The 21,756-nt window shown below is 42.5% G+C and overlaps 1 protein-coding gene across 4 annotated transcripts; it reads left to right on the top strand.

The window, feature by feature from the left end:
- Window positions 1-47: 47 nt before the first annotated feature.
- On the top strand, window positions 48-21,677 carry LOC127462315 (interferon-induced GTP-binding protein Mx-like). Of its 4 annotated transcripts, XM_051770803.1 has the most exons (15): window positions 92-117; window positions 661-719; window positions 3,162-3,481; window positions 4,989-5,181; window positions 5,992-6,129; window positions 7,347-7,501; window positions 8,866-9,004; window positions 9,484-9,682; window positions 10,417-10,495; window positions 11,129-11,251; window positions 12,006-12,147; window positions 14,259-14,417; window positions 15,288-15,364; window positions 16,831-17,049; window positions 19,677-21,677. In XM_051770803.1, exons 3-15 carry the CDS (start codon window positions 3,215-3,217, stop codon window positions 19,908-19,910), a joined length of 2,124 nt encoding a protein of 707 aa, XP_051626763.1. In that variant the 5' UTR covers window positions 92-117; window positions 661-719; window positions 3,162-3,214; the 3' UTR covers window positions 19,911-21,677. The 4 variants fall into 4 exon arrangements, with proteins under 4 accessions (XP_051626765.1, XP_051626763.1, XP_051626767.1 ...); XM_051770805.1 differs by lacking the exon at window positions 661-719 and having other exon boundaries at window positions 48-117; XM_051770807.1 differs by lacking the exons at window positions 92-117; window positions 661-719 and adding an exon at window positions 1,272-1,304.
- The last annotated feature ends 79 nt before the right edge of the window (window positions 21,678-21,756 follow it).

Raw genomic sequence — 21,756 nt, 5'->3', positions numbered from 1 at the left:
ATTGGTTTCGTTTCTCCTGATCTTGTCACTGTCTGTAGGTGGAGCCTGTAAATAAAAAACCACCCAAAGAAGTTCAGAAAGGTTACTGCATCTCCTTGCTACGGGACACTTACAAAGGTAAGTTCCTTTTTTCCTGCTTCTGAGAATAATAATGCAATTTTTGACTGTTATTTTCATTTTAACGTGAAAAGGCTCCATAAGAGTCCAAAATAAGTGTGTTTAAACAAGATTGCCAGGAGTAGGATTTGTTGCTTTCCGGGGTGGGGAAAAAAGAAAAGACATTACTATTATTTCCTCTTTAAGAGGAGACAGCTGAGAGATGGCATTTAAATTGGAACACATGTTTTAAAGTAGGTACTGGTAGGAGGGAGGCAGTGTTCAGCAACATGATCTAGCCAGCAGTATTCATTCATGTGTAGCATCATAAGCTGCTTTTTTTTTTTTTTTTCTGAGAAGACAGCTAGAATTAATAAACATACAGCCCAGGGACTGTGTGGTTTACCCAAATATCCTCAAGTATGCCAGCCAGAAGTCCATATGCTCCTCAGGCTGGACAGAGGGTGCAATAAATGCAAGAACTGTGCGGGTTCAGCACCGCACCCCTGCACTTTAGGGTTAAAAGGGATTTTATTGATAAGGGATTTTTTTAATCTCCTTAAGGTGCAAAGCCAGGATCTTTAGAGAAAAACAAGGCAGCTCCTCTTCAGAACCATCAGCAGGTTGGTGCTTCGTGCGGGTGTGGCTGTGCAGCACAGTGCTCTTGGCTGTTCCAGGAGAGGTTTCCACACGCAGGCAGGCAAAAATCTAAAAGTAAAGCTCAAGGAAAGGAAGGAGGCAGGGGATGCTTTAGGATTTGACTCTGTATTTGACTGGATCTTAGGTATTTACACACCTGTCCAAAAGCACTGGGGCCGGAGGTGTAGAAAAAAGGTCCCTCGCTCTGCACCGTTCACAGTAGATGAATTCAAGCGGGACAGACTTTAGTTCAGGAAGAACTCTCTTGTAACTTTATTACTCCATTTCTATATACAGAACCTGGGCCCGAGCTCTCCAGCCAGGCAGGTGTTTCTATCTCTCTCCACAGACCACACACCTCCATGTGACTGCTTCCAGCCACAGAGAACAGCTGTGCTTCAAGCGGCTCTCCAGCCCGATCTTGTGATTCTTTTCACACACACACTAATCTTAGCTCTGGCTCGCTCAGGACCACAGTATTTTTGCTTTAGTGTTTTCTTCTTCTTCTTTAATCATCCAGGTGGCTGGTGTTGTCCGTCCTGCTGCTCCTACGTGGAGGTGCCCTGCAGGTATCCCTGCCTGCAGGTATCCCTGATGGAGGCACTGGCGGTGGGGCGGTGGGGAGAGGGGGGTTGGGGAGGGGTGAAAATCGACCTGGAAACTCCCTGAAATCTCAGGAGGTCAGTTTGCCCTGTTGACTCAGTCTCCAGCATCATTTTACACCCTTTGGTGGCCGATGTGCACCGAAGGCAATCACGAACATCTCAGCTCCCCTGTCTCTGGAATGAATTAATTACGCAAGCATCCAGACATCCTGCAATGCCCACCTGCTTATCCTTGGGCAAATGCCACTACCTCAGAGACCTGGAAGGGATGGGGGAGGGCTGAGGATTCATGAGAAGACCCAGCTATCACCCCTACACACACCTAGGAGGGGTGAAGACCGCAGGGTGAACACACACCCTAAAGAGGATTCCTACAGGCATCAGCAGAGTAAAACAACACCTGTGGATTTCTGAGGTTATCAAGCTATTGTCCCCCTAGACCTGGAAAAGGTTAGTAGGGTGGTGCAATCCTTCCTGTGCCACACAGGCACAGTGATTTTTTTTTTTGTGTACTGAGCCCTAACAACATCTGATGAAGGAAAGAAAGAGGAGGGGGAAAAAAAAAGGCACTGAAATGGGCCAGAATCCACAAGTGAAACGTGACACCGGGATGGGATGACACTGAAAGTCTGCCAACAGTTTCGCTTCCCCAGGGCTGCCCCTGCCTCCTTCCTTTCATTGAACTACATAAGTGCTTTGTTGCTTTGTAATTGTGAATTCTGCAAGGCCAAAGACAACGTTTTGGAAGCAAGAGGGTCTCACTGAAGCTTTGGCTCAACAGGAAGAACCCTGACCTGACTATAATCCACAGTAATAGAGGGCAGAGCTGTTATTTAGGTACTGCACTGGCAATATTTAGATACTGTATTAGCAATAAATCTAATCATAATTATCCACATAATCACTGTATCCTACTTTTCACACCTGTCCCAGAATATTCTCTTGACTACTCTGCTACAGCATGTGGTGTTTTGTCTAAACTTGTTTTACACATTGAAGGTATAACTTACATTGTGTCCAATCATCCTATTTTGACATCTGCTTAAATTAGAAAACCTCTAAACTTAATTCAAGCAAAGAAATTAACAAAACAGGAAGTTGTTTCAAACAAAGATGTGCTTCTCCTAATTTATTTCCCCAAGTGTTTAACAGATCCTAGTTTTGGCAGAGGGAGGCCAAAGAACATCAAGCTTTGAAAAAATGCTGATGGGGTTTTTTTTCTTTAAATCTCCCTCTCTGGAAATCACTTTCCCTGGAAAATGTCACGTCAAAAACCTCTGCTTTCTTCAGACATCCATAGAAAATAAAACTTTTATATAAAGAAAAGCTGAACAAGAAAATAAAAAGTCTCCTAGCTCTCCCTTCTCTAACATCATGTCAAGCAAAGTCTGCTTTTGGGGAGAGGGTTTTAAGCTATAGAGGAGGAGACCAAGATGCAGAGCTTTTAAAATATGTGTCAGACTTGCCTCTGACAAGTGTTTCTACCACAAGAGAGGTGAGTTGGCTGCACAGCAGAATATGGCTTGGTGTGTCCCACTCTCACTGCTGGAGGCTCACCCATGTAGACCCTCCTTGTGCAGCCCACAGCCCTACACTCCTGACCCCAGGAAATTAAGGATTCTCACACTCTCTCCAATCATGCCCACGTACTGACTGAGCTTCTCCAGACACCTTTCAGCCAAATATTTCACTGAGGGAAACCAACTTTTAGCAAAAAACTGGTGTAACTTCGCCCCTCATCCCCAAATAAACACTGTTTTTTTCTGTGGCAGTTTCATTCTTTCGAGCTGGAGTCACTCATTGCCCCATGTTTGATTTCAGAAACTGTACCTAAGAGCTGGACCAGGCAATAACCACTGTTTAGTGAATCACTTATGGACCGGCGTGGTAGCCCAAAACATCGGCGGACCATGGATAAGAGGAATGCAGGATTCAAATCACCTTCTGAAAGAACCAAACCTACCCCAAAGATAGAAGGGTTTGCATTTCCTTTCTTTAAAGAAGCTTTAGAAGGTGTTGCAGTGCCTCTCCCACCAGAGACAGAAGAAGAAGAAGTTCAGATGTCGGAGAACATTTTCCAGAGGAGGCCTGACTATGAGCAGAAGGGCTTGGAGACAGAATATTCCAGAGAACAGGAGAAGGTAAGGCAAGAAGAGGACACAGATCCTCCCCATTCTTATTCTGTTGGTTCCCTTTGTGCCCCAAAAATTAATTCCTTTGTCTCTTTTTGGGCAATCTGCACTTTTTATGTCCAAAGAGTACTTTTGGATCAGGGCCAAGCAGTCATTTGTGTAACTAGGAAGACAGGTACCTGCAGTTAATCTGCAGATATAAACAATGCAGGTCTAACAAAAAAAAAAAAGGATGGCTGCAGCCTAGAAGCCAATTTAATGTGTGACATGTATCTGTGTCATTCTTAACAACAAATGTTGAGCAGAACTCCTAAAAGCTGAGATAGATTTTACTTGAGGCTCTTCTACCTTCAAAAGAAATGCAAAGAAAGGTTGATAATAACCTTCTCAGATATTTGACGCTGGAAGCAGATTGGTTTTAAGTTTGTGACATAGTTAATGAAACTTTTTGAGAAGTTGCTAGCTATTAAACATCACAGTGAAGACAGTAGGCAGGGGGTACCAATAAGGTTTCAGTGCCTGCCTCGAGTAAAGTGTGCAGTCTTCCTCATCTTGAAAGAAAAATTCTGCTCTGTTTGAGTACATCTGATTGACAGACATACTTTTAGAGTTGGTTTTCTTGTATAAAAGTGATGGAGAGAAACTTCAGTTTTTCTTTTCAAAAAGTCAGGTTTGAGTGTGCCTGGCCCAGTATGTCTGAAACATATTGGTGTTCTCAAAATTGCATTTCTAAATGCAGCAGTCAGACTGGAACAGGGAAAAAAGACCAAAGCTGGTCTTTGTATACTTTATTTGAGCATATTTAACAGCAGATGGACCAGTTTTGTAAAAGACTGGAAGTTATCTGGCTTGTTTTCATGTAAATGAGGAGCCTGTGTAAACGTCTGGCACATGTATCAAAACCAAAAAATGACAATAATCAGTCATTTAACACAACCCACTCATATTCATTCCTCACCCAAGCCTAAAATGAGGCAAAGAAAGAAGAACCACGATGATCTAAAAGTCTTTTAGCCACCTGTTGAGGATGCTACAACAGAACACTTTTGGTGTCTGTGGAAAAACTGCATCTTCAAAATCCAAAACAAAGATTTAATAAGCTATTCTGTCCTAAATTCTGTGATTGCTAGTTTTCATTTGCATACACATTTCAATACAACTGTAGATGAGTGGAAGAAAATGGCAATTATTCAAAAAAAAAAAAAAGAACAAAGCACACTTAGTAATGTGGTCTCCTTCTTTTTTTTTTACCTTCTCAGAATAGCTTCCAAAATTTGGTATTTTTGCTAAGGATGATCATTGAGCCAACTGATTTTTTTTTCATATTTATAGACACCTGTTTGTAACATGGAGATGCAAGGATGAACAGTGCTACAGAGCACAGCTTGATGTCAGTAAATAAGTTGTTACGAAAGAATGACGAGCCAGAAAAGATGTCTGGATTTTTGTTGTCGTTGTTGTGGAAACAACTTATTTTAAAATTCGGGAAAACTCATCCTTAATTTGACTCTGTCAGGCTGCAGAACACACCTTGTACAGACAATATGAGGAAAGGATCAGGCCCTGCATTGATCTCGTCGACAGCCTGAGAGCTCTGGGAATAGAGAAGGACCTGTCCCTGCCTGCCATTGCAGTGATTGGAGACCAGAGCTCTGGGAAAAGCTCTGTCCTAGAAGCCCTGTCTGGTGTTGCTCTTCCCAGGGGCAATGGTAAGAATTCCCCTTCTCAGATTTTCACCTGAATTTCACTTTGATGAGATGGAAGGGCTGGGTTTTTTCCCCTCTTTTTTTGGTCTAGAATTGGATAACTGTGACTGAGAAGTGGATGTGCCAGTGAGGCACCACAAGGTGACTCCCAGCAAGGCACATCTTCTGGCTGGTCAAGAGACCAGGAGTAAGGAGTGTAGTGTAGTTACCCCAAACTGTGGACAGACTGAAATGTAGCATCAGGTGACTCTGTGCATTTCTCAGCAAAGAATATCAGTTTCATGTGGAAAATTACTTTTGAAATTTGCTTTTGGTGTTGGTTTAGATTTTTTTTAACAATATTTTCTTAGAGATACCTTTTTTTTTTTTTTTTTGTAAAAAGTATACAAAGACCTTTACTTAAAAACAAAACACCATTTAAGTCATAGAAGGCTGTTGGAAGACTTTGCAGCTCAAGAAGATTCACTTTTCAGCTCTCTCTGTGTGTGTATATTCGCAGATGTAAGTTCAGCAGGTTCTGTGTGAGCTGACAATACCCTCTGATCTTTGAGGCTGGACTTGAGGAAAAATATTCCTAGGATTTAGGTGCAGCACTGAAATGGATCACCCAGCAAAGAGCAAATCCCCCATCTGTGGAGGTCTGCAAGACCAGGCATGAGTGGAAAGAGCCATAGCTGACCTCACGTAGTGCCGGTGACAATCCTACTCTGAGTGGGAAGCTGGATGAGACCCCTCTGGCAATGTCACGTAGTACAAGGCTTTGTGTCATGCCCAGCAGCTGCTGAGTTACCTATGTCTTTGGAACTGCTGCAGGTATTGTCACTCGGTGTCCCCTGGAGCTTAAACTGAAGAGGTTGCCCGAGGGCCAGGCGTGGCAAGGGAGAATCTGTTACCACAATGTTGTCATGGACCTCCAGAGTCCCTCTGAGGTGGAGAGGGCAATCAGACAAGGTGAGTGGGTTTGGCTTGCTCAGTCTCCTCCGAATCAGGATGATCCATGATGATCACAGAACCACAGAATGGTTTGAGTTGCAAGGGACCTTAAAGATCATCTAGTCCCAATCCCGGCACCGTGGTCAGGGATGCCACTTACAAGATCCATGATCCTTTTATCCATGATACAGGATCTGGGTGTGTTCTTATCTGGGTGGTGTCTTCCTGGTTTCCTGGTCTGGGGAGGTTGTCTGTCAAGCTGTTAACATGCAAAGCCCCAAATGGTCCCTGTCATCAGTTCAAAAGCTCAGAGATTGCTCAAGGTGTCTCTGGATGGAAATCTTACAATTTTGGAGAAAATTGCAAGAAGGCAGAGTGAAGACCATGGAGAAATCCTGGCAGGTACTGTGACCATGGCCTCAGTCACTGTCCTTCCCATGTCACGGCTTTGCTGTTATGGCATTTCGTGCTGAGTAAGAAATCATTGTTCTTACCCAAAGGGCAGTAAGTACTTGCCCTAAATGTGAAAGTTGAATTGTCCTTATTTCCTTGAGACTAGCACAGCTCTGCACAGTTATTCCTCCTGTGTTGTTGGGTTTTCTTCATTAACTTTTCAATATATTATTTGGATATTCTCAAGTTATCTTTCCAAAACTGGCAAGGCAACTGGTATGAATTAATTAAGGTAATTACAGAGACAAAAATCTCTCACGAGAATGGCTATGGGTTTTCTTTGCTTCTCTGTGCTGCTCACAGTTCCAACATTATTGCCTTGTAGGATTTGGGACAATTTACTTGGTCTCCAAACCTCCCTATCAAAGTGTGAAGAATATAGAACAACACCTATTTGTCTTTCAAGGCATCTAAGGATTAATTAATGCCCAGAGAGAGTCTTGTTTCTGGGGAAGCATTTCTACAGCTGACCAATATTTTACCTGATCCCTTTTGCTGTGGTTTATTTACATGTATTTTGTCTCCATACAGGAGAGTTCATAAATATGTGCTCTGTAAAATATTGCAGTTCCTATCCCAAAAGGACCTCACGGGTGCTGCCTAATAATTTTCTTAGACTTTTACATAAGTGGATTTATGTGTGTGGTCAGATCTGAGAGAAAAAGCCAAGCCTGAAAGAACCTTAGGTGGTAGTTAGGCACTTTTCAAAGTCGGTGTGTTAAGGTTTGGTTTGATGTAGAGTTGAAGCTTGTATTCTTTGCCTTGCTCTTTTCTCCTTGCAGCCCAGGATGTTGTGGCTGGTCCTAGAGGTGCCATTAGTGCAGAATTAATTTCCCTAGAGGTTCGGTCCCCAGATGTCCCAGATTTGACACTAATTGATCTTCCTGGAATTGCCAGAGTGGCCGTGGGGGACCAGCCAAAAGACATCGGGGAACAGGTAAAACTCAGTCTCATGTGCCAATCTGTGCATGGGGACACCTCTGTAGCACCCCCTCATACCTGGGCACATCACTGAACACACTGCAGCCCCATGTCCCTCAGCTAGATCTGGAAGACAAATACATCCCAGAAAAACTGGTCTCTTACAGCTCTGCGGATGTATTTGGCAGAGGTGAACAGATCTGAGTTCATCCCTTACTTGCAGAACACATCAGAATCAGACCCATCCTGGGTTTTCTCATCCTTTAAGGGATCCCAGCAGACCTTTTCAGAAGTAAACAGAATAAGTGTTAAAGGGGAGGGGATCTCTACTCTTCCTCTGGCTGCTTTTAGATGAAATGCTGGGGAATGCAAATAAAACTAGTTGGACAAGGCCCACTGTGAGGGTGACATGCAGGAAGTGGGTGTGCTGTTCCTCCTAAAATGCCTTTAAATAGGAGCTTGGAATAAGAGGAGCCCAAACTAAACTAGACATACCAAATAAAAATGAGACAAGATTGGATTGTCTGGGCTTTACTTTCTGAGAGGAGAGCAATTTAGTTTCGGAGTTAGATAGTAATCTTTCTATTGTATTCAGAAGAAAGCAGCAGATGTGACATGGTCCAAACATTTCCATCATCCCCAGCTGTCTGCACACTTCAGAGATGGAGTCTGTAGCATTGGAGCATGTCAGAAACTGGGGTGGACAGGAGGTAGAAAAGGGAGGCATCTTTAGCAAAACCCAGGGGGGGAAAAAGAGTTAATTTACTTCAGAATAAGCACAATAGAGCTGTGTGAAGCTGTTGCAAAACAACACAAATTATGAGAAGCTTGTTTAACTGGGTGTTGAAACATGGAAACAATGCCAACTAGTTATCATGGGCTACTTGGTTTTTGGCTTTTTTCCATTTCCCTACAAATACTCCACTGAAATAAAAGCCAGACATTTGCTCTCCTTTCAGAGGTACAAATTTGAGATTTATCAATATAATCTAGCTTGCTTTCTTTCCATGAGTGTGTACCTAGACATCAGAACCTGATTTTCTTACATATGGCTATTTATCAAATATCTTTAATACTTCCATAGTTAAAGATTACTTGCATGAGAGGTTAAACTCTACATAGTTGTCAAGACAGGCATAACAACAGTCTGGTCTCTGTTCATGCCAGCTGTTTGGATAAGGATAAGGATGTTTACATAGGAAAAGAGGCTGCATTCTTCTGCTGACCTGTTTCCATGCCATCCCTTAACAGGTAATACCATCCTCAGCATATGTGGCATTTAATGTCATCAGACAGTGGCTCATATTGCTAGAAATGGTCACATCCTACGTGCAAGCATCTGATTTCACTGAACCTCTTTTCTGCTGTATTGCATTGCAGATCAAAATTCTCCTTAAAAGAATTATTGGTTGCAAGGAGACAATCAATTTGGTAGTGGTGCCATGTAATGTGGATATTGCAACAACAGAAGCGTTGAAAATGGCCCAGGAGGTGGATCCCAGTGGAGAAAGAACACTAGGTGAGACAACTTTTAAGCTACAAGTTGAAGAGAAGGGCAATTTTTTTTTCATGAGGACTGATATTCTGTGTTCCACATCAGATCTGTGACATTAGCTACTAGAAGAGGAGGGGAAAAAAAAAGAAAACAGCCTAAATAAACTATTTACAAACCTTAAGTGGCTCTAAGAATAAGAATAAGATAAAAACCCATGGTTTTGTCTTGCTGGCATTCATGTTATGAATAATTGGAAACTGCAAATCTCAATGGTAGGAAAGCTTTGCCTGTTAAAAAAGGTTTGCAAGGCAAAAGGCCTGGTGGGAGGCCAACTGTAGAGCAAGTTTGACAGGGCAAAGCCCAGGGGCTGAGAGCTTTCTAGGAGAGAGAAAACAGACAAAAACTCCTTTGTGAAACATGGTTCCTGCTTGGTGGGGGGTGTTTCTCCTGCACCTCTCCCACCTGTAACTTCTGCACTCGACTAACTTTGGGTCATTTCACAGGGATCCTCACCAAACCCGACCTGGTGGACAGAGGAACTGAAGAGTCTATCATTAGAATAATGCAAAACATGGTAATCCCCCTCAAAAAGGGTTACATGATCGTGAAGTGTCGTGGGCAGCAGGACATCCACAACAAAGTGACCTTGGCCTCTGCAATCCAGCAGGAGAGGAACTTCTTTGCGAGTCACAGATATTTCAGGTACCTCTCACAGAAAAAATCCACTTAAAAACATATCAAAATCACTTCAAAGCTTCCTGTTGATTTGCTGAGATTTAACTCAGGGTTGCAAACAGGTATTAATTATAATTATATATTGTATTTCTCACTGCCTGGATAGTGTTGTGTTTCAGCAACCCAGAGGAATTTTTACATAGCAAATAAACTTTGAAAATGTTTTCTGAATGCAAAATACATGGGAGAAGTGCAATGAACTTCAGAAGTTCAGAATAACCCCAAAGAATTCGAGTTAAGCATCTGAGCACTTCAGGTCAAGCACTTAGGTGTTTCTTTTCACTGGAAAACGTGATGAAACACAGCATGAGAAAGGGCTGAGGGCACAGTTTGCCCAGAACACGAGTCAGCAGCAAATCAATCATAATACAGAGGATGGCCAGATGAAAAGGGCTTTGAATCAGTGAACTTCACACATGCAGAAATGATGCAGCAGCACATCCATCTGCTGTCAGGATTTGCTGTTTTCAGATGCTTCTCTGCTTCCCTTTGCTTAGCCAGGAGCTGTAAAGCAACTCGTGAATAAAAGAGCCCAGAGAGTCCTGAGCTGCTGCCACGTCTGTACCAGCACTCCCCAGAGGGCTCTTTCTTTATTCAAGTTGCTTAATAGAACTAGTGAAAATAGAGCAGAGCATCAGTGCTGCCTCCTTGCCCTGCACATGCTGGCTACCCAAAACCCACCCTTTCCTCTTTTTTTGCAGTGTTCTTATGGAGGAAGGAAAGGCTACTATCCCTCATCTGTCGGTGAAGCTCACAAATGAACTTGTGAACCACATTATTGTAAGTAACAGAGGTACCACACTAAGCTGTTTGTACCAGTTACTGCCTAAAAATGAGTTCAACCCTTCGACCTTGGAATGCAATGGACTGCAGCTGGATTGCAGCTTTCTATGCATAGATAGTGCTTAATGATCCTTCAACCTGGCAATCTGAGAACAAACTGAACTGAGAGTTAGAGGTAAAAGCACCCCCATGCTCTGTCCTCGGATTTGCCTTTAAACTGCAGATTGTTTCATCTACTTGTGACTCTGTAGCTCCTGCCTTTTCAATGGCAGCCATGGTTTTTCCTTTTGTTTATAAGGAGTGTTGATCATCTGGGTGACAAGGTACTGCCACCAGCTTACTGAAACACAGTCGTTTCTATTTAACTGAAAATGTCTTCAAAATTTCTAGTAAGATGTAATTGCTCTATTATATTACCATACTACTGCAAGTACATTGGTGTTTTTATTTTATATATATTTATCTGTAAGTAATATATTTTATTCCACTAAGGGAAGATGCTAAAATATAAGGAACCTCTAAATTCACTCTCAAAGGAGAAAAAAAAATATTTCTTTATGTAAACTTACAGAAAATAAGCCAGACATGTTCAACCTATGTCAATGCCCTTCTTTACTGACTACTCCCCAGAAAACTTTGCCAACACTGGAGAGCCAGATACGTGAGACACTCCAGAAAACGTTACAGGACCTACAAAGGTACAAGAGAGGCACTCCCAAAACGGAGTCTGAGAAGCTGATTTTCCTCACAGATGTAAGTATCAGTATTAGTTTGGTCAGAGAGCAGAGCGAGGAGGTAGAAAAAGTTATCAAAACATCAGCATGAACCACCAGGAAGTTTGTGGTACCTGTCACTGAAATGCTTTGAGAGTAACACGGGCAAACCTCTTTCAGGAATACACCATACCTGCAAAAATAATGGACCAGAGAAGCTCGTGGCCCATTCTAGCAATTTTTTTTTCCTGTGATTATCTGACAAGAGAATGAAACAACTCAGTTTATTGGTCAAAATCAAGCATCTCAGAGAGGGAAAATTTACCCTTCTGCCTACTCAGCACTTTGAAGGGTTTTCATTGTTTACAGCACTTGTAAGTTCAAGTGTATTCCTGATATCAAAATGTGGTTTGCAAGTCCATCTAAGTTGTCTCATCTTGGGGAGTTAATCCCTCACAGTAAGCCTTTGGCAGACTTATTTGTGAAGCCTCACCAGTCTTCAAAGACTTCATACAAGTCTGGTCAATTAGAATTTAGTAAATAGTTCTAAAAGTCTATGGAGGGGGAGGAAGGGGAAAGAGTATCAAGTTTGTTCTCCTCTAGCTGTGATGGTTTTGTAAGAAAAACCCAAAAACCCCAAAGCCAAACAAACCAGGAGCTGAAAGCAGAAAAGATGTAAGGAAAGGATGTTTTCTATGAACCGTGTCCCTGCTTTAATTCACTTAATGTACACAAATTAATCTGAAGAAATGAAAGTTTGCTACATTGCTTGCTCGTTCTTAAATTCATTACAGCTGATCAAACTCTTTAACCAAGACATCTCTCGGACAATGAGAGGGGAGGAGCAGCTGTTTGGGAATGAAATCAGACTGTTCACGAAAATCCGCCGGGAGTTTCAAACGTGGGGAGCAATTCTCCTGGAGTGTGCTGAGAAGGGTAAGCAGAGAAGCCATCACTTGCAGCTGACCTGAGAGTCCATTCCCTTGCTTTTAAATCTAGACACGGCATCATCAGTAGGTTGTTCTCAAGAAAGTGAAGAACAAGAAGCTACAAGCATCCAGCTGTTGTAGGGTTAGGCAAGTTATGCTTTGGGAACAAAGACATGATTTGTGTTAAATGTTGTCATTACAGAGAGATCAGTGGATGTCTCTCTTCTCCCAGCAAAGCAATAAAATCAAGACCCAGAATTTGTTTGTGATTCTCTGAACCACTCTTTTAAATAACACCACCACCACCACCACTAATATTAATAATAATAATAATAATAAATAATACATTGTTATTTTCTATTATTATTACTATGAATGTTTCAGAATCTGGGTCTTTTTTTGTTCCACTTTAGCTCTGGTTTTAAGGTGTGGAGAAAGCAAGTCTGGGTCTGAAATAGCCACAACCTTGCCAAGAATGTTGCACCTTGCTAATTGCTTAACTGAACTCAGTTCTTAGCTGGGGGATTTTACTGTAGAGTGATACATGCAGACTGAACTCTGCTGTACACTCAACATCCTCTGTAGCAATTTTTTCACATCTCTGAAACCCATCATTTGCTCTTGGAGATGAAATAGCTTCAGCTGCCAGTCAAGCAGTAGTTCTTTTAACAAGTTCTTTTAGTCTTTGATGTACTTCTGTATCAACCTCACTAGTGACTAGAATGATAAATGATAATTTAAAAGTGATAAAAATGATAGGTAGATATAGGTTACAAAGCTGTCATCTGCCAAAGAAAAATCTATGTATATATATATGCATAGATGTGGAGACAGACAGACAGACAGACAGATGTGGGTGTGTATCAGTGTCTCATCCAAGTAGTACCTTGAAACAGTAGTAGTACATCCTTGAAGTACCAAACCAAGCAACATGATTTTATGGAGAGGAATAAAAAAATAGGACAATGAAGGCACGAAGGAATAGATGTAAAGACAGCAGGAAGCAGAAGGATGCAGCCCCTTCAGAGGACAACAAGCACCTGTGTTGCAGAAGTTACACCAGGCATCACACAGCAGCTGAACCACAGTGGGGAATCCTCTGGGCACTTCCAGGTTATCCCCCTTGATGTCCAGCTTGGCAGTAGGTGAGGGCAGCAGCACCCAACAGCTCTTACGACAGCACAGCTCTTGCTCACAACATGCTGCCCCAAAATCATGGGTTCATATGTCCAGGGAAAGTATTTACATCTTCAGCAGAGAAAGTTCACTTATGTAGCTTGAAAACTAGAGGCAGCTTTAGCAAGACCTTCCTCAACGAGAAGCGCTGGTATCAGTCACTGCTTAAGACTTCTGAAAGTATATCACTGAGTGTCAGATGATTCTGTTTAACTTCAGCTTTCTTATGATGAATTAAAGTATAAACATAGCAAATACTTTGGATACTCGAAACCTTGAACTTTCTGTTCCAAACTTGATGGGGGTTCATGTGGATTTGTATTACCGTAACTGTACAGGTATGTTTTTAGACTCTGAACAAGACACTACACATCTATTTCTGTCTTTTATTTTCTTTTCCTTTTCTTTTTGAGTTTTTTCATTATCCAACCATAGATTCATATATCTGAATATTAGAACTGAATGCGTTCATGGATTGACTTCTACTTCCACACGTGCCACGTGATCCATGATTCACAAATCTGACCCCAAAACAGGGCAATATCAAAACCATTCAAAAACATGTAAACCAATTCAAAGGGATATAACTCATTTAAGAGGGCAAATGTGTATAATGTCAACAAAGAAATACTGACTGTTTTAAATATTGACTATTTTAAACAAAAAATTACTAGTCAGCAGCAGATTCCCTGGAATAGGTGTTCAGTGAGCTGGGGGGGGCTGTTTTGCTCTGGGTTTTTATTAAACTTGGAAGTGAGGTGACTCATTCACTGAGCAACAATGTGTTAGCTCTGTTCTGTAATAACAGCATTGCTTGAAATATCATCTCAGCAGTTGCTCTTCTCAAGAACAACTCAAGAGGAGAATTAGGCTTCCTTCCTAAAAGTGGAATGCACAGATTGAGTGATTTGGTGGTAAAGCAACGTTATTTTACTATTACAGCTAAGAAAAGTGTACCCAGTAAAGCAAACAAATACGAAGACCAGTACCGTGGGAGGGAGTTCCCAGGCTTTACCAACTACAGGACGTTTGAGGACATCATAAAAGAGCAAATCCTGGAACTGGAGGAGCCAGCCGTGGAGATCCTGAACAACGTGATCCGTACGTCTCACAGCCTTGTGTGGGACACACTGGGGTGCCTCACAATTGGGTTTTTTTCCAGGATAAGCTGATGATAATGCTCTCTCTGCTGGAGCAAGAGCTCCAGCCAGGATGCTGCAGAGCGGGGAAGTAAATCTGATTCAACCTGGAGACTTGCTTCTTCTCTAAAGCCTTCATTCTCTCCAGCATTTGTTAATATTTTTCCCAGTGGCTCTTGAAAGGGAGTTAGAAAGTAACTTTAATAAATAACACAGTAAGAAAGCAGTATAGTAGAAGTACCTGGTGCCAGCCAAGCAGCTTGGAATTCCCAGACCCAGGGAGTGGAATACACAAACCTGAGCTGGGAATGCATCTTCTTTGATGACATTGTATATATTATACAGTGACTGCTGGGGCTGGGGGGGAGAGTACGTAGCTCATCCAGTAAAAGGCACCCAAGGAAAAATGATGTTGTGATTCTGTCTCTGCTGTGTTGCCTTAGAGGGCAGCAACCCCATGCCAGACTTGCTGCTCTGTACTCCATGTGCCAGCTCCTTGTCCTGGAGAGGCCACTCGGGGTAAGATACAGATGTGCTGACATGGCCAAGTGATGGTACATTTGGTAGGCACAGCTGTAAGCACAGAAATTGCTCTGTCAAAGAAATATCTCTCTCAGGTGTTAAGTGGTTACAGGAGGTCTTTAATTGCTCACAGTCTTGGACCTGGAAATCTAAATTCCTCCTTGTTTGTATTGGTCATAAAGGCACAGTGCACCTACAGCTGCTCATCTATTGCTGAATGAATACAGGAAATGAGTAGTTTCCCGTGTCTCATACTAACAACAGCTTAAAACCCTCACCTACTTATTTTGTCTGTCTGTTCTTCCCTTAGAACTGGTTGAAGAGAAATTTATGGAAATCGTTAAAAGGAATTTTGCTAATTTTCACAATCTAAGCAGAGCTGCTAAGGTGAGACACTACCTATAACCTGAGATAAGTCAAAAGCATTTGTAAAGACAGCCATGCTTATGGTATATGTCTCATTGCATTACCCTTATGCAAGTGTGGAATTTCCTGCAGGAAAATAAGGAAGAAATTGAAAATTATAGAATGTTTATAATGGCACTAATGAAAGTGCATTTTGCACAACTTTGACAAGATCATATATATATATATATATATATACATGTATATATATATATATATATATATATTCTCCATTCATTCTGATCACATTTTTGATGCTTACAACACAATGCAAAGAAAACCTGGTCTGGCTACTTGAAGAGTTTACAACTAATTTCAAATTTAAGTCCTGCAATTATTTGTAAGCATGGGGGTAGCCTCAGAGTCCTAAACAGTGCTTTTCCCTCTCTGAAAATGAGCCAAGGTGTTAGCCAGTGCAGGAATGCCATCTTTGATAAAAGGGAGCGAGAACAGACAGGTCAAAAATCATTCAACTATGAAAAAGTTAGCAGATGACTGTTCACAGTTTGGGCAGGAGCATGTGTGGGGTGGAGTTAAATGATAGGGATGTCCTTGAAGGCCTTTCCTCAGAAAGAACTTTGAGGAAGAGATGAGAAGCAATGCTGGCAGCCAGGAGGCAGAGTCCACTCACAGGGTACTGCTGAAAAAGGGAACTCGAAGGCAAATGTGAGTGAAATAGGTGGTTTGCCATTTGAATTGCATGGTCAAACCCTGCTGAGCTCCAGGCCTACCAGGCAGCAAACAAATAAGGTATTTAATCCAAACACAGAGGTGTTCAAGAACACGGTGAGAGGAAAGAAGTTCTGTTAGACACAGGACATGAGAAGAAAGATGGGATGCTTTCTTAGGGATGCTAGGAGAGCATTTTAGGGGAATTTGAGGACGACTGAGGGAACTTTGAGTTCCCCACAGACTTTCAGGTGGAAGTATCAAAAAGGGCAGAAAGCATCAGATGGCTGCAATGGAAGCACCAGACAGTGAGGGGTTAGGCAGGGTTGGCTTGCTGACAACAGATAGGAGACTGCAGTGTTTGAGAAGGGCAGGAGGGGCAATGGAATTCCCATCAGTGCCTGCTGTCACTGCCCACTGCAAGAGGGAGATGCAAATGAAGCTCATGCAAAACCCAAGGACTGGCTGCAGGCTGAACCCATGGCTGGCCACTGCTGCTTGTTCCTGTCAACTTTGTGTTTGCCTTTGGGTTTCAAGCACCAGTTTCGACTGATCCCATTCATGTTAAGGGGGGGACAAAACTGCCACGTTTTCCTGCTCTTTCACAACAGAGGAACCAGAATCTAAAGCATTACTCCATGTTCCCAAGAGCCAGTCTGGGACTAGACAGTGCTGCAGTAAGGGCTGTTGAGCACTGCCCACCTTGGGACACTACTGAGCACTGGCACCCCTCCAAAGGAAGCAAATGTCTTAGAACTTCTTCTTCCTTTCTTTTCTAGATGAGAATTGAAGACATTAAAGAGAAACAAGCGGCAGAGGCTGAAAGACATATCCGGACACAGTTTAAAATGGAGAGAATTGTGTACTGCCAGGATGACATTTACCTCTGTGATTTTAATACTGTTAAGGCCAATGTGCCACAAATTCTATTTCAAGCTCCAAAAGAAGAACCCCTCTTTGTCCAGGAAATGGTTTCTCACACAAAGGCCTACTTCTCTGTGAGTTTACAGACAGCTTTGCTGCCCCCTGAATGCTATAGCATATACCCCTCATCCAGATCTCCCTGCAGTCAATACAGTCTTTCATACAACACTACTGCTATGCAGGGAATAGTAGCCAGAGGATATATAAGTGTCTTGTTCAGGTACACACTCAGCTTCTGTACAAGTTAATAGGAGCTTCTGACCAGTGATGAAAATGTCAGGACAAAGCTGGTCTGTGGGGCTGTATCAGCACCATGGCTGGGGAGGAGTTGCAGAGTGCAGGATGCCGTGATCAGGAAAGCCTGCAGGTTGTTAAAGTGACAACTGGATCCTAAACCACTTGTTAGCTACCTCCCAGTCTGGCCTGGCTCCCTGCTGCAGCTGCCCTTTGCTTGGGGAACACACAGTCAGCAAGGGAGTCCTCTCCTCCTCCTCCAGCCTTCCATGGAGAAGGGGGGGACTCCCTGCCCCCTACAAAGCCCCACACCAGTACAGTGCTCTCTTGCTGGCTTTCCTATGGGAACAAGCATTAGGGGGAGGAAAGGACAGTCACTCACCAGCATGGAGGAGAGGACAGGACGGGGAAGAACCCTTGGCCCTGTAATTAAAAGTTACTGAGTGATGGCCAGCTCCCCTCTCGAGAAAAGGAAGCAACAGTCCTAGGACTGTGCTCTCCATTGCAAGTTCATCTCACAGTTTTCAAACAACACAGGTTTTCACAGGCTTAATAACATTATATACAGCACTTTGGCATTTGTCACAGCATCTGAGAGCTCAAGCCACTCTGCATATTCCTGCAGCCAGCAGAACGTGGTGTCCACGGCTCGCAGTCGGATCCTAAAGTAACGCGGCAAGAGGAGAGATAATAAAACATGGAGTTAAAATGGATCAGCTGTCTGTAGGGATCAGAGCGCATCTGCTGTACTGCAGACAGCTCCCTAGAAGTTAAGTCTCTGAAGACAAGTGAGATGTTTTAACAAGGGATCATGTTGGAGAAAGACAGAAAAGAGAACATGCAGTATCAGGATTTGCTTTGTCATAAACCTCCCTCAGAAAGTGACAGGTTCAATATTAATAATGCAGTAAACTAAGTAGCAGCTCACCTTGAATTCTAATAGCAAGGTTTTGACAAATTTCTGCAGTTAAATGTCCAGGCTGCTCAGGTTGATGGAGAAAAAAAACAGTGGCTTTCAGAGAACAAGAGACAAAGGCAGAACTGCATAAGCTCTTCCATCCCACCTCGTTATACTCACTGCTGTAATATGTATGACTTCATGCTAGTTAAACATTTTTTTAAATGCCCTAAGAGCCATTTTCAACAGAGAAAACATGCCAGTGCACCATATCTCCACGGGACTTATGCAAGGCCAAATACAGTTTGAATGAGATAGAAGCTCCTAAGCATCCATGGCCTTTGAAAATGGCATGCATGAAGATGTGTTACCTATGACAGGACTGTCAACATTCTGAGTAGAGTTTGGCTCCAGACAAACACCCATATTTAAAGCACCTGGGCTCCCTCACAGGGTCAGTAGTGCCTAGAGAGTAAGTAGGCTCAGTAAGTGCTTTAGCTGACTCAGCCAAATTGCTTGCCATTGACTAGATCTCTGCAAACTACAGAGATAAACTAAACATCTAGTCTTAGGTATTTTTCAGCTTGAGTTCAGCCTCACCATCACACACAAAAGATTTTCAGGCATTGAGCTCCAGAGGTATCTACAGCCAGAAACACTTTAGACTTCTCTGGAAACAGGCTGCCTATAGGACCTACAAATGAAATGTGCCTCTACCTGGTCTTCCCACTGCCATTTTCAAGTCAGGTATTGCAAAAAGAAAGGAAGACAGAACCTCTTAGCTGCAGCCAGTCACTCAAGCATAAGTGCTCACCTGGCACCAGGAGGGCTTGAAGCAGCTCTCCCGTATGGGAGAGGTTTTATTTTTTTATTCCTGTTGCCCAGGAGTACCAGCTGAGCCCCAGACCCCTGCAAATGTCTCTGGAGAAAGGGCCCCACAAGCTCTTCTGGGTCAATGTGTTTCAGTTTGCATCAATAACTCGACCAGGCAGTTGGTCAGGTTAGACAGGAAATTATCTCATTAAGATATCACTACATGTAACGCAGGCACAGTCTGGTCTCACCACTGCTTTAGATGTTTCCCCATAAGGCTAAATCTTACTCCAAAGCTGTCTTACACTTAAAAGGGTAAATATATCAGTAATGCCATCTAAATACAAGAATTTACCAGCTTTGGGAAAAATCACTCAGTGATTTCCTTCACCATAACATCTTGGTAGAATTTAGTGAAGACAGGTTTGACAACAGAAATTGTTCACAGGTTCTGTTTGTCAGGTATGTCCTCCTATAACTCATATCAATGACAGCTGACAGAGCTAAGCAGGGAACAGCCTGCCTTGGCTGTAGTTTGCTGAGGGGGAAAAAACAACAGCTGACATTCCAGTAACTCTTAATTTTTAGATCTTCAGGCACAGATTTTAGTTCATAGTAGTACTCACTTCTTGAACAGTAACTCAACCCAACTTTTTGAAACCTCAGTATCACTTTTTACCAGATTACCTATAAGCCCTTCCCTTTTCAGTTCTTTTTGGGAAACTAGAACTTTGCCTTTTTCCCCCCATCTCGCAGGGAGCAAGTAAACGCCTCTCCAATCAGATACCTCTGATCATCCTGTCCTCTGTCCTTCACGACTTTGGAGAAAACATTCAGACCACAATGCTGCATCTTTTGCAAGATAAAGACAAGTTAAATGTTCTCCTTGAGGAGGACAGTGAGGCTGCTAAACATAGGAACTATCTCAGTCAGCGAGTCCATCGTCTCACCAAAGCCTGTCAGTACCTGAGGGACTTCAGCTCGCTGTAATTTTTTTTGGTTTTTTCACAGGTATTTTTCTTGTTTTCTAGCATTATTGAAGAATTTCATATAATGCCCTAAACATTTAATGTCAGCCCAGACCTTTAACACTCATTTCTAATGCTCAGCTCTGCTTTATTTTCCATAATCAGTTTTATGCAAGCAGCTAAAAGGGCTCCAATGGGGGAGCTGTGATTAAACAAATGTTATCCTATTTCTTGCTTCATGAACTCTGTAAAACCATTGAAATGATCATAAAAAAGCTACCACTCCGAGGGTTGTATGTTTTGTTGTCTTTCCTGGCATTGCCTAAAAGATGACCCTGCAAAGTGTCACCACTGCTAAGTGTCAGCCCAATAGGCAGAGAGGGAACACACAGTGGGAATGAAACAATTACAGCCTGGAAGGAAAATAAAAGTTTACTTCATCTGATGGGTACCTCCACAGGATGCCATTGGCTCTGTTGAGTCTCCTTTTTCAGTTCTCTGATTTGCAGAGAAAGGCTAAGAGGCTCTTTCTCTTGGATGCCTGGAGCATCACCTGAAATTTTGGGACTGATGGGCAATTCAATACACTGCAGGATTTGTATGTCCAAAATGGATTAAACCACCCAGGATGTTAAATATTAGAAGGCTGTCTCAGCATGTGGCTTGTAGGGGTTTCTGATATGGGAAAACAGCAAGAAATGGACGTTGTTACCCTGGTAGGATGCAAGCCATGGGAAAAGTAAGGAGGAGCAGTTCCCTAGGGCAGAAAGAGGAACTTGAACAAAGGATGAAAGGAACTAATGTTGCCAATAGGTAAAAATATTATAATATTGTAGCTAGCAGCGAGGACTTATGGATTTAATGAACAATTGCAGCTTATTGTGTAAAAGGTATAAAAAGTCTGTTGAAATAAATAATAAATGTCTTCGCTTTTACCACCATGTGAAGTCCGTGTCTTCAATCGCCACAGTGGCTTGCTGCCTTTCTCCTTCCCCTCCCCGGGGCATGAAGAACCTTTACAAAACCTCTTTCAATTTCACAGAAGCCAGTGCAAAATATATCACTGCACACTGTGTTCATGGCATCTTTCATATGGAGGATTTATTTTAATGGGCAAAGTTGTGCTTTGTGTAGTAAAAGTAACGTCTGCATTCAGCTGGAAAAAAAAAATGTTGTTATACCAGTGTGCCATGTAGTAATTTCCAGGATTGTTACAAGAGAAGCCTTTTCCTCAGGCTAGAAATGACAGAAAGTGTTTGACCCTCTGACAGGAAACTGCAGTTGATGGCTGATATCTGTGGTACAGCATTCACCCCACTACAGCACAGCTTCCTTAACCCTACTGATCACATTTCACTACACTGTTTTGCTACAGTGCTGCAGGTCAGAAGCCATAAAAAAAAAAGCCCGATATCGTAACAACTTAATTTATTTAATTTCTGGTTTGAAAGTACTTCAAACTCACTGACTATATCATGGTAAGCCCCAAGGTGCACTTGATGCACGTGTGCTGTTGAAAACACCAGTCCCACACCTAGAGAGGCAGGTACACATTGCTTGAGGCAGTGTGAGATGCAGTAACAAAATAGGGTGTGACTCCCTCAAGCCACTGCCTGTAGGTCAAACTTATTTAATTTAATTTCACAAGTCAAGTGTGATTCCATCAGACCCAACCACCACATTCAACATTCCAGGACATCTTTCCAGCCCTCTTTCCCTGGTTTTTTTTAAGGACCTGAAACACTGGAATTAAAGCAATCTCTTGGATCACCCTCTTGGGTTGTTTTTCTATTGTTTGTTCCTTTGTTTTTGTTTTTCTAATCAGATTGCCAAAGCACTTCAGACACTGAGTCCAGCAACTGCTTCCA

The sequence above is a fragment of the Manacus candei genome, unplaced genomic scaffold, assembly GCF_025592945.1.
Source record: "Manacus candei isolate 608988 ecotype Guabito, Panama unplaced genomic scaffold, ASM2559294v1 h1tg000126l, whole genome shotgun sequence".
Classification (NCBI taxonomy): domain Eukaryota; kingdom Metazoa; phylum Chordata; class Aves; order Passeriformes; family Pipridae; genus Manacus; species Manacus candei.
This window is presented reverse-complemented; position numbering and strand designations above follow the sequence as displayed.